This window comes from Eretmochelys imbricata, chromosome 1 (genome assembly GCF_965152235.1).
Source record: "Eretmochelys imbricata isolate rEreImb1 chromosome 1, rEreImb1.hap1, whole genome shotgun sequence".
Lineage (NCBI taxonomy): Eukaryota > Metazoa > Chordata > Testudines > Cheloniidae > Eretmochelys > Eretmochelys imbricata.
In genome coordinates, this window is record NC_135572.1 from 240,717,430 (window position 1) to 240,729,671 (window position 12,242).

The window sequence follows — 12,242 nt, forward strand, 5'->3', positions numbered from 1 at the left end:
TCTTCTTGTTCTTTCTTTTTTCTTTATAATAAACATTTAGTTTTAGACACTGAAGGATTGGCTGGTAGCATGGTGTTTTGGGTAAGATCCAAACCTATACTGACCTGGTAACGTGGCTGACCCTTTGGGGTCAGAAGAACATTTTGTACAGGTGAGCAGAGATTTTTATATAACTTCTGACTGTACTGGCCCTAGGTGCTGATTGGGAGTCAGAGAACTGGAATGTGTGATTTTTTTTTTTTTTTTTTTTTTGCTTCTTGATAAACAGTGTGGGAGACCAGCAGCACCGTTGGTGACTGGTTAGGGAGTTTTCAGCGTTACCTACCAGTATCTGTTCTCCCTTTTGCAGCCTGCCCTGACCTTGGCATTTCCAGTGCGGGCTGCCCCAGGCACACTGGATCACAGACACTATGGTCTCTAACCAATGATCTATATGTAAAAGGCTTCATCTGCCATTGATTAGATAGTCAGGAGATTGGTAATTTTTAACAGAAGTATTTTGTCATATAATAGCTCATTAGGATAGCCATTCTGATTTGGTGGGGCTCCCATGGGGACAGTTGAGATACCATCTTTCCACTTCAATTGAAGAAAATAATTTTCTTCTATTCTAAAATGTTCATACAACGTGAAGCAGCTTTCTCTTCTTGAAATGATAAAGTTGTTTCTTCTCATCTTGAAGTTTTCAGAGTAACATTTAGAGGATCCTACAACTGTAAAATGACTTTTTTAAACTGGTTGTGGATCAAGATTTAACCTTTTTCCAGTTTGTCTAGTATGATAAACTCATGCCTTGTTAGTTGCATAATTATAACGCTGAATAGCCTTGTTGAGAGCACTGCCTGGGCTATAATAGGGACTGGGATTTGGAAGTGTTTACATCTTCCTTGTGGCATGATTTGACCTCTAGAGTAGCAGCAGCCATACATATTACACCTTATAAAAATATCCAGCTAAATCATATTTCAAAATCTAAATATTCCAATCAATTGTACTCACATGGAGGAGCTAATTGGCATAAGTCAACTTCTGGTTCACTCACAGCCAATCAAGTGAGTAGAGGCCACTTTCATTTTTCTATCCGCTAGTTTTTAAAAACACACGTGGGAGCAGACTACCGAAACTGGCAAAATTCCCAAAGATTCTAATAGGAGTTTTGGCCTTGTAAGTATAACATCAGGCCTGTTTCTGTGATGTTCATAAAGGCAGTGTCTTGGTTTTTTCATTAATATGTTCTCATGCAATTCCTATACACTTGCATGCTGTACATACTAAAATACTGATATAAAAAATTGAATTACTGTGCTCCCTCAATACCACATGCCGTTTACAGCTGCAATAGGTGAGATACAGTATTCCTTCAACCTGGGTTATTATTCACATCAGTTTGGTTATAGGTTCTTTTAAAGAAGTGTGGCCAAGACAAGCAGAAAACAGTTGATGGAAAGAGTTGGAAATGTGTTACAGGTCTTTTCGATTTTTTTTTCCTTTGGTTCTCCCATTCTAAGCCTTTATTTTTTTAGATACAAAACAGTTACCTGGGAGTAATATTTTCCCCAATCTGAAACATTTAGGCTGCCTCTCTAGTTCTGCAGAGGCAATTCAGGTTTGATCAAGAGGCTCCAGAGCCTGGCCATGCCCATTCTGTCCATACTCCAGATGATTGTTTCCAAAGCTGTATTCAACACTGAAATCTTAACAGTGGATTAAATAGTAACATCTTATTCTACCCTATGGGACCCTAGAGCTTTCCCTGTAGAGATGGATGGACCAAGGTGTTTTGGAAGCTATTGGATTTATTCCTTCAGACTCCCTGATTGTCCAAGTTTGCGGAATTTCAAGCACTTAAAAGAACTGAACCCCCTTGTAGAGGTGTCTCCTCCAGTGTCTTGGCAGGTCTGGGGCAGAGGTCTCAGGAAGCTTTCCAGATTCAGGGCCCCTTCCCTGGCAGAAAAATGGGGCCACAGGTTGGGAACAATGTGGGAGAGCTCCCCTTCTGTGGCTCCTCAGAGGTCCCTTCACAGATGGAGCACCTCTTGGCTGGAATCAGGGTGGGGTGGGGGAGAGGGACAAAGGAAATACATTTGGTGGGTGGTTCCATTTGTAAACATTATGCAGATGAAACACAGGAGTAAAGATGACTGCTTGCAGCTGCACCAAAATGGATTTAAAGAGAGGTGTGTGACTAGAAGATATGTAAATTTTATTTTATTTTTAATTCCAAGTTTTATTTAGTTTTTAAAATTACATCAGCTTTTAAAACAATATTTTCCACCACATTTGAAAGTTCCTGCTTGGCCACACATATGAATGGGTTCTACTTTTCAATCTTTTTGTCAATGCTATATGGCTGTATTCATAACATAGGATAGTTGAGTACACCCAGGCTGCTCCAAATCAAGATCCTTTGAAGTTAGTAGTTTTGTCATTGACTTCGAGGGCATCAGGATTTGCCCTGAAAAGTAACCAGGTGAGTTCCCACTGTTGCAGCATCATACAATGGATTCTCTAGACCAGTGATACTCTGACTGAGGCTTGTGAGCCGCAAGTGGCTCTTTAATGCGTCTCCTGTCACTCTTTGCAGCACATATTAAATCACTGTGAGATTTAATTATTACCCAGTCAGGGTGCTTTTACCATGTTATTAATCAATTGTAGTTGATAAAATAATACTTGGTCAGTCATTTTGCTGTGAAACTAATTTTTTTTTATATATATATATATATATATAAAAAAAATATGAAACAATGAATTCACACTACTGTGGCTCTTTTGGGTAATGTTGATCACTAATTTGGCTCCTGAATCACTGAGGTCTGAGAATCACTGCTCCAGACATTAAGGGCATGTCTACACTTGCCATTTAAAGCGGAAGAAGTCCCTTTTTTGTGCAAAAACCATGGGAGAGTCTACATGCCAATGACTTTTTGCAGTGAAACTCAGAAATTTCACTGCAAAAAGAAAACCACCTCCACGAGAGGCATACAGCTCTTACTGGTGATGCTTTTGCAGTGATGTGCAAATGAAGACATGTTCTTCCTGTTTACACAGTTTTTAGCCTCCGGAGGATATCCCACAGTGCCTAAGTGACCACTCTAGCCAGAAGCTCTGCTCCTCTATTGCCAGGTAAACAGACATCCACCCGTCCCCCTGCAAAGCCCTGGGAACTTTAAAACTCCCCTTCTTGTTTTCTTAGCAAGAGCTCACTTGTCTGGCCAGGTGACAATGCCTGCTCCAGGGAGCAAGCGATCCCCTGCTTGGAGCAATGCTGAGCTACTGGAGTTTATCAGTGTTTGGGGAGAGGAGGCTGTGCAGGGACCCAGGATACCTCGCAATCGCGCGCCCACCCAAGACCCATCATCAAACTGGAGAGAGCTGCACTGTGGGATAACTGCCCTAGAGCGCTGCTCTCATGGCAATGGAAGTGCTGCTGATGTAAACACACTCTGATGCCTGAGGAATTAAGTGAGCACACAAACCAGTGCTTTATCTTCACGGGTTCCCTATCCCTGATGAAACTTACAGCACAAAAACTCTGTAAGTGTAGACATACCCTAAATAAGAGAAGCTTTATTGATCACTGCCACAGAATTTAACAAAATGTAATTAAGCTTGATGAACCAAATCCCCTTAAGGGCACCCAATTCAAAACCTTGTTAAAGAGATTACTAATCTCTACCCTTCTTTATATTTGAAGATGAGCTTGCCATGCCATTCCAAAAGCTTCAGCATGTAGCTATTATATGCTGACCGACAACGAACAAAAAAAATCCAGTGGTTTAATACAGAAATTTATTGTACAAAGAGGAATATGATTTTCATGCTCATATACAATGGGATATTTGGGTCTGACTACATAGAATATTTACATTCAAGTTTACACATTTATTCAAGTTCCATTTTAGATGTTGTCAACACACATTTCCACGAAATTGTCTTCAAATCTAAAGAGTCAGTCTTTATATTATTCTACCAAAGTCTTCAAAAGATTTGCTGGAAATGGATTGTTTCCTTTTCCTGCAGTACCCATCATCTCCCAATTATAGAATTTGAAAGGAAACCTGACTTGCAGAAGTTAATGTCCTTTAATTGTTCTTTTATCCAAGTTAGCCAGACATTTCCAGATAGCAAAATACAGAGGGCCTGATTCTGCCTCCATATATGCAGGTGACTGTCTCGGATTTTGTCTGTATCAATATTGCAAGATCATGCCCTAAAAAACTGGACTTCAGTAGTTTAAGACAATATTTTGCAGACTCTTTCCAAAAAAAAAAAAAAAAAGGATTGTACAAATGTTAATATGGAAATGAGCTTATAATACCTGAACCAGATATAATAATTTATTTTGTTTTACTATAGTTATGCTTACAATGCAGCAACAATATCGAACATTTAAAATAAAAAAATATGTTGTACAATAAAAATATGCACTTGTTCACAAACAGCTGAAAAACATTTTCGCATGCTGTTAAATTCAGACAGTCATTTCTGGTGCTTTTTTCCTCTCAAAGTTCCATGAGCTAAAGCTCTTCACAGACTTAATTTCAGATCGATTGCTTATTTGGTAACATTTTTTTAAACCAATTCATGATCTCTTGCTCATTCAAAGGCAGCTGATTCCAGTTTCTTGATTATCTTCCAGTTTGTTTCTCAAATTAACTAAGAGTAAATTAACATGAACAAGCATTATCAGTCTCAGATACTGTTTGAGTTATTTGTTCTGGCCCTCTCAAACAACTACATAAAGAAAAAACATAGGTAAGTTCCTGTTTTATTTCAGGAGCTCTATGGAATTCCTTTAGATCAATGCCTCATCTTCTGTCTAGATTTCACAGGGGCTAGTAATTAAAAAAATGGAATTACAGGGTACTTGCCAATAAAATGCTGCCCTGGCTATTATGTAAAGTTGATGGACGAAGGTTAGCGATTGTCTCGGATTTAGCTGATTGGAATATTTTGGAGAATTATTGATTTTTGAAGAGGCAAAGCTATACATTCCCACACTATGCAGAGATCTTTCTACTTTGGGGAGAGCCATTCCATGTCTTCTGGCTTCATGTCGTGACATCTCCTCCAGCACTGGCAGGTTGAGAGACTGCAGCAGATGGTTGCACTGGTATCATTTCTAATTCAGATTCACGTACAACTATCACTGCATCCCCACTGACATTTATTAGACACTGTGCCTGCAAGGAGAGAGAATTTTTAAATAGTTAAATATATCCTTTATGGAGTATATTTTCAATGAAAATCAATGAAATTCATTCACCTAGGTTCTTGCCATATCATTCTGATATGTTAACTCTAATTCCAAAATAAAAATTAAAAAAAAAAACAAACAAATCAAAAACTTCCTATTGGGTCAAATTATGCCCACTAGATCTCTTCCAAGTCCACATAACTATATAAAAAAAAAAAGAGAGAGAGAGACAGACTTACTCCTCTTTGTAGTTATGTGGACTGATTAGAATAACCTCATCCTACATCGGTATTTTGCTATAAGATTGGTTACATCAGCGGGTTCTTTAATGGTCAGAGAAATTGTCATTTCAATCACAATTTACCTGATTTTTGTTTGGGTTCTCCATGAAAACACACTGTTTCATTATGTACGAGACAACTGCATTTCCCCCTAAAGCCGCAACGTGAGCCCTCACCATTGCAAACACTTCAGCAATGAAAGCATGGAGAAAGCCACTGACACCACCCTCCTAAAAAGAAAAAACAGACACAAGTGGATTTTATGTTACTGTCACAAAACAGCACTGGATATCTTACTTATGTTTCTCTCCTTTCAAATTATTCCCTTCCAATGAATGCTGATTGGTATATATTTTAGAGGAGCAACATCTTGTCCTGTAAAATTGTACTTCCCTGTAAAATATAAAGACTGAACTTGTTCTGAGAGTTATGCATCACCTGCTTATGGGTGAATGAGCATCTGCTGAAAAACACATGAAAAAATCCTGCTACATGAGTAAACAAGAAAAGAATAAAGAGGTTATTTACCTGTAACTGCAATTCTTCAAAATCATCACTTGAATATACCCACACACTTAAGACACTCCTGCAGAGTCCACAGTTTTGTTGGGACCCCCTAGAAAACTGGTTATTTGGAATTGTGGGCACACTCTTCAGGGGACTGGATTTTTCGGATCTGAAACAATACGTGGAGCTGCAGGCAAGGCCAGCCTCTCAATTCTTTCCACTAACTCCAATTCCTGAAGAAACAGGAACTAAGAGGAGTCATGTGGATCTGTGTAATCATCTTAAAGAACTCCAGTTACAGCCCAGTTTTTGTCACAGTGGTGCAACGCCTGCTGATGACAGCCTGCTTTTTCCACAGTCTCTCCTGCATGTGGCAGAAGGAAAACCAGACATAGAAGCTGTGCTCTCTGTTCTACGCCCTGGCTGAATGAGGTCCCTGAGCCAGAACAGTTGTGACAGAGCTTTCCTTCTGTTGACCCCAACAGGATTTCTCATATGCAGAGCATATTTTGAAAAACTTAAAGGTGTTTTTTGTTTTTTTTAGCTTGTTTATCTGCTGTGCCATGCCAACTAAACTGGGAGGAGGAGTGGAGAGGACACTGAAGTGTACTGCTCCACATATGGTTCCTGAAGGGAGAAGAGAGTCTCCACTAACAGCCACTCTGAAGGAAGACAGAAAGGACTGAGGAAAGAAACTGAAGTCCGTAGTGCTTGAGCCAAAATAGCTGCAAAAGCTAGGAATGGAAGATGAAAGGCAGGAACACTGACTTCCCCTGTGTCTGCAACGCTGGCAGGCAGCAAAAGGGGCACAGCTAATCTTAGAAACCTGAATGACAAGTTTTGACCGTCCCAAGTTACTACAGACGAGTAAAGAGGCTAGGAGCCAGAAAACAGGAAATATATATGATGATTAATTGATAAAAGGCCAAAATTATTTTTATTGTTCCACAATATTTCCATGCATACAGCCTAAAGAAAGTCAACTGCAGTGAGAAACCCAATATATGGACACCAGTTTATCATCTGCATAAGACATATCCTGTCAAAATCTAAATCTACACAGATTACTGCATCAGTGCAAAAAGATCAATAGAATAATGATCCCAGTAAGTAGGCATAATAATCTAATGATACAAAGAGAAAGGAAAAGATTTTGTTTATCTGCATGTAGACTGCAGTATCTAAAACACACAGGATAAGCCAGATGTATGGCACTCTTCACTTTTTGAAAATTTTGCAAACACCTCTGAAAGGATTAAAGGGCCTTGGACTACTCAATATTCCATAAAGGAACTGCCAAACCATCATAATAAATAATAAACAGAAAATACTATACATAGGCTCAGAATAATTTCCAAGAGTGGATATAATTTGCAACCATTTTTAGATATTACGATTATCTAACTGTATTACATTCCATCCGAGGACAATGTTGTATTAGGCACTGTGCAAACAGAGTAAAAAAAGGATCCTTGTCCTGAAGAATACAGGTGGGGAAACTGAGGCACAGAGAAATTAAGACCCTAGGGTGACAGATTAAGTTACATCATACATCACTTTGAAAAATGACATGTAGTTTTCAATTAAATTTTAAAGATATGTAAATTACAAGGCCATAATTTGCAAGATTCAAATGTGAAGTTTGGCTGTCCAAAGCTTCTACAGTAGGGGCGAGCAAACTTTTTGGCCTGAGGGCCGCATCGGGTTTCAGAAATTGTATGGAGGGCTGGTTAGAGGAGGCTGTCCCTCCCCAAATAGTCAGGCATGGCCCAGTCCCCGCCGGCCTCCCTGGCACTCCTGCCCCATCCAACCCCCCCTGTTCCCTGATGCCCCCCCCGGCCGGGATCCCTGCCCCATCCAACCACCACTTCTCCCTGTCCCCTGACTGCCCCCAGAACCCCTGCCCCTGACTGTCCCCCGCCACCCCATCCAACCCCCCCTCCTTCCTCACTGTCCCCCTGGAACCCCTGCTCCCATTCAACCCCCCGTTCCCTGCCCTCTGACCGCCCCGCCCCCTATCCACACCCCCGCCCCCCGACCACCACCCTCCCCTCTATCCAACCCCACCCCCCGCCCCCGGCTCCCTTACCGTGCTGCCTGGAGCACCGGTGACTGGCAGCGCTGCAGCCGTGCCGCCCGGCTGGAGCCAGCCACGCAGCACAGAGCACTGGGTCAGGCCGGGCTCTGCAGCTGCGCTGCCCCAGGAGCTCGCAGCCCCGCCGCCCAGAGCATTGCGCCGGCGATGCAGTGAGCTGAGGCTGCAGGGGAGGGGGAACAGCAGGGCAGGGGCCTGGCAGGAGGGTCCCGGGGGCCAGATGTGGCCCACAGGCCGTAGTTTCCTCACCTCTGTTCTACAGGATAGCACTAACAGTAAGCTGCTTCCACTGGTTATACACAGCGGCAGGCTTTTCAAACGTTTATGGCATTCCTGAACCAGCTCAGATGTATGTGGCTGGGAAGGCTTGGAATGCTGCTTGTTCAAATGGCCATATGTAATTTGTGAATCCTTGCATAAAAGACTGAATAAGGAACCCCAAAAGCCATACATGCTTTGAAAGCCTACCATTGATCTTTTCCTTTAACTAAAGATCAGTTTTTAGCATTTGAGCAAATCTCGGTTTTAGGGTCCAAAGGAGCTCCAATAGCCATTGAAATGAAAAGACATTTTTCCATTTGCTGGTTTTACTTTGTCTGGATGCTGTGCAGTGATTGGCCTACACTAAAATGGCCACCAATGATAATGGACCCACTGACCATGTAATGCTATTTTACTAGCTACATGGGTGAGTAACACTTCTTCCTACCAATTTGAAGAATAAGCAAATGAAGCAGCCCTTTTTATAACGTGAGAGGAACAACAAATAAGTGGATCACCTTTATGTGACTCCCACTCGCTTAGCACACAGTGCCTAAGTTGTGAAAAGTCAGCTCTCTTCCTGTGCCATACAGTTAATTCAGACAGTAAACTCATTTAACTTTGTTATTATCAATTCACAAAAAAGTGCAAAGTCCTAATATGCAGCTCACCTCACGTAAAGAAGTGGTTTCTCGAATAAAAAACATGTTGATTATCCCAAGATACTTGGTTATTTTTGCCCCAGGGATAAAAGAAAGAGGTGTCATCTTAACAACCGAGACAGTAGAATTGGTGCATGATGGAACAGAACGGTGACGCAAGTGTCCCTCAGCCAGTGGACTTGCTTTGTCAAGAGAAGCAGCTAAAAAAGGTGGAAAAGAAAAGAAAAGAAAAGAAAGTAACTATTAAGTATGATCAGTGACTTGTTCTTAAAACAAAACAACTCTTCTTTATGGTTTCCAAATAGCTTGATGATTATATTCAGCTGCCTGTGATGTTCAGCCATGTCATGAAAGAAAGGAAATTATCATGCAATGCATGCAAAAAGACAAAAAGCTGCAATGGAATTTATTTGGAAGAGTGGCATTCCTGCAAAAGAAAATATTGACGCCAGCAGCTGCACATACAACAATCAGTTATCAGTGAAGGTAAAGGAAAAAAGGTGCCAACATTTTGAAATAAATATCTGCTGGAGGAACAAATTATTGTAGGAAGAGTGTGAAAGTTATCATGTTTCCCCAGTGCAGCATTTTCCATTAACATATTCTTCATTGTCAACTTTCAGATAACCTTAATCTTGACTAATTTAAGTAAAACAGACAGATCTTCGACCAAAGAACTACTGAAGAATAACTCACAAATTGCTAATTTAGTGATAATTGGTTTGACTGTCACCTACGTGATTGCTACCTGTTTTTCACAAAATTTTTTCCAAGTTTATACATACACCTACACCCACAAAGTGTATGCATATATGATATACAATTAACATGCCTATTTATAGCTATATACTTTATTGGTAACTGTTTTTTAGTAATCGACAACTTGAATAAAAAGATTGCATTCTGCATTTAAACTACTAACTCATAATTCCTAAATTAATTTATTTTGAAACAGACACTAGAAAGCATCTGTAGTTTTTGCGCTTGGATATTTGTTCTGCTTTCGAATTGCAATGCCACTACTGGGTAGGAAACTCCACCCTCCACCACTGGGAAATCAGAGATATGTCTCAGATTATCATAAAGTGGTAGAAACATCCGCCTACTTGTCTTAATTGATCCACGCCTTATGGTCTGAGCTTTCAGTTTAATGAGCTCTATCCAGCTGTTGCATCTGTCTGCAAAGGAACTGTAATCAACTGACGTTGCTGAAAACACAGACAGAAAAACAAAAGAAAAAACAAAGAAAAAATATGGATGACGTCTCTTGCCCACCTCAATGCTCCTTTTGATGAAGCAATTTTCTGTATCTGAGGAAGAATGAATATCCCTTTCACGTCTGTTTAAAGGAAAAGTTAAAGGTACAGCCCTATCCTATATTGTCCAAAGCAATGTACTGATTACTGATGATGTCAAAGATGTAAACCGACTGTGACTTCATCACTGGAAACGTGTAAATAAAATCATCACACCTTTTTCTAGCTTCTTCACCTTAAGTAACTAGTTTTAGTTTCTTAATGTTATTTTAGCTCTATTTAATCTCAATTTGTATTCCTATTCTTTTTTTCACAAGGAGCTGTTGACCATGAATTTAAAGTTCCTGGATGTAACTATCAATCACTTCTGCTGCCTTCAGCCTGAAAACATGGTTTGGGTTAGGGTAAAAGTCATGAGTTGGAACAACCTCTCAATTTTTAATGTGCAAGTATTTTCCTTTTGAAGCATTACTTTTCTCCCAAAAAGGCATTTTTACAATTAAAACCGAAGGGTTGTTCTTCTGCTATGACACTGTCTTGTTTTTAGGTTAGTACCCCTGAAACTGGTCTTGAGAACAGTTTGGCAAGCATCCAAGGACCTTTTAATAACCGATCTTTTGCACATTACTCTGTAAAAACAAAGGAATACAAATTAACATTAAAGTAAGCCAAAACGAATTAAATAACAAAACTTTTCTCTGAGGAACTACTTCTCTGGCAGATATAGTTATACGCAGGAAAGACTCTCTTAATTAGTGCAAATAATCTCAACTATCTCTTGTGATTTTTTTAAAAAACACATTCTGATATCAATAAGCCATAGCAGAGCACGCATTCCTAGGCAACCGGTAAACACTTCCTGGGTGAATGAAGACAAATGCAAAGTGTGGATCAGTGGCCCAGGAATGTCCACCCTGTTCTGGCTTATGGCTAAATTAAGTAAACTCACCTCTCTGTGCAGCTGGTATACCTGTCTGGGAACTTGCATTCTCCAGGACCTCTAGTAAGACAAAACGAATTCCACTCATGTAACATATGAACAACATTAACTGCACAGATATATTGTACAAAGGATCTTTTTTCTTCTATTAAAGATTTTAGAGATTAAACTGGCAGAAAAAAAGCTCTCTCTGGTGGTTTTAGGGTCTCATTACAAACATGAATTCAGTAAGTACTACATCTATGTGGATTTGATGAATGTACTCTTGTAGCATAGTACAATCAATCAATCAATCAATCAACTTCACCATTAAATTTAAAACACACACTATGATATGAAACTATACATACTCCTTGGCACTCAGAAGTACTTGGGTACCATTTAGAGCAACTTGCTAACAAAAAAAAAGACAAAAACGAGAGATTCTGCAGATGGGTAAACAAAATTATAGAAGTATTACAGTGTGATTTATGAAGAAAGATTAAGTGAACCTAATCTGTATAATTTAGATAAAAGATTACAGCGGAGGACTATAACAGACCATATATGCAATGAAGCAGATTAATGGTTAACCCAGTTGATTGGGTGCATAGAAATGCAGAGCATAGAGGATATGCATAAAGCAACTGTTACACAGAGGAGAGAGCAGTAAAAATGCAACACTCTAATCCAAATTAAGATATTTAAATTATATTTGACTGTGCTCCAAACTTTGTTACAATTGTTGACGGGAACTGGCTAAGGTTGTTCCAATACACAAACTATTATTTTAAAGGTTTTTACGTAATAATTATGGAATTTTTCATCCTCAGCTGCCTGAAACTGAGCAAGACTTCCAAGAGTTTTTTATGTTGGCTTTTATTAGAGCGGGCGGTGGGGGAGGATGGCATACCGCACTTCCTATGGACTCAGTTGTGGCTTTGCTCCAAGCCCCAAGCTACGTGCAGCTCATAACTGCGCTATCCCTGAAGGAGGAGACAGAAATTGATGCTCTGAAACATAATGTGCCTTCCGGTTTCTCCCTGGCTCCTAGGAAATAC

At 40.0% G+C, this 12,242-nt stretch overlaps 1 protein-coding gene across 12 annotated transcripts in view; it reads right to left on the reverse strand.

Annotated features, from left to right (window-relative positions):
• Window positions 1–3,772: 3,772 nt before the first annotated feature.
• The window catches only part of C2CD5 (C2 calcium dependent domain containing 5), a 132,206-nt gene continuing 123,736 nt past the window's right edge, over window positions 3,773–12,242 (reverse strand). For 10 of the 12 annotated variants that reach the window (XM_077826425.1, XM_077826416.1, XM_077826393.1 and 7 more), the window contains 5 exons: window positions 11,212–11,262; window positions 10,113–10,214; window positions 9,016–9,206; window positions 5,565–5,711; window positions 3,773–5,186 (listed from right to left, as the gene is read on the reverse strand). In XM_077826425.1, the coding sequence (XP_077682551.1) occupies window positions 5,055–5,186; window positions 5,565–5,711; window positions 9,016–9,206; window positions 10,113–10,214; window positions 11,212–11,262 (623 nt within the window). In that variant the 3' untranslated portion in view covers window positions 3,773–5,054. The remainder of the gene's footprint in view (window positions 5,187–5,564; window positions 5,712–9,015; window positions 9,207–10,112; window positions 10,215–11,211; window positions 11,263–12,242) is intronic. The other 2 variants (XM_077826408.1, XM_077826460.1) reach the window with 1 other exon arrangement.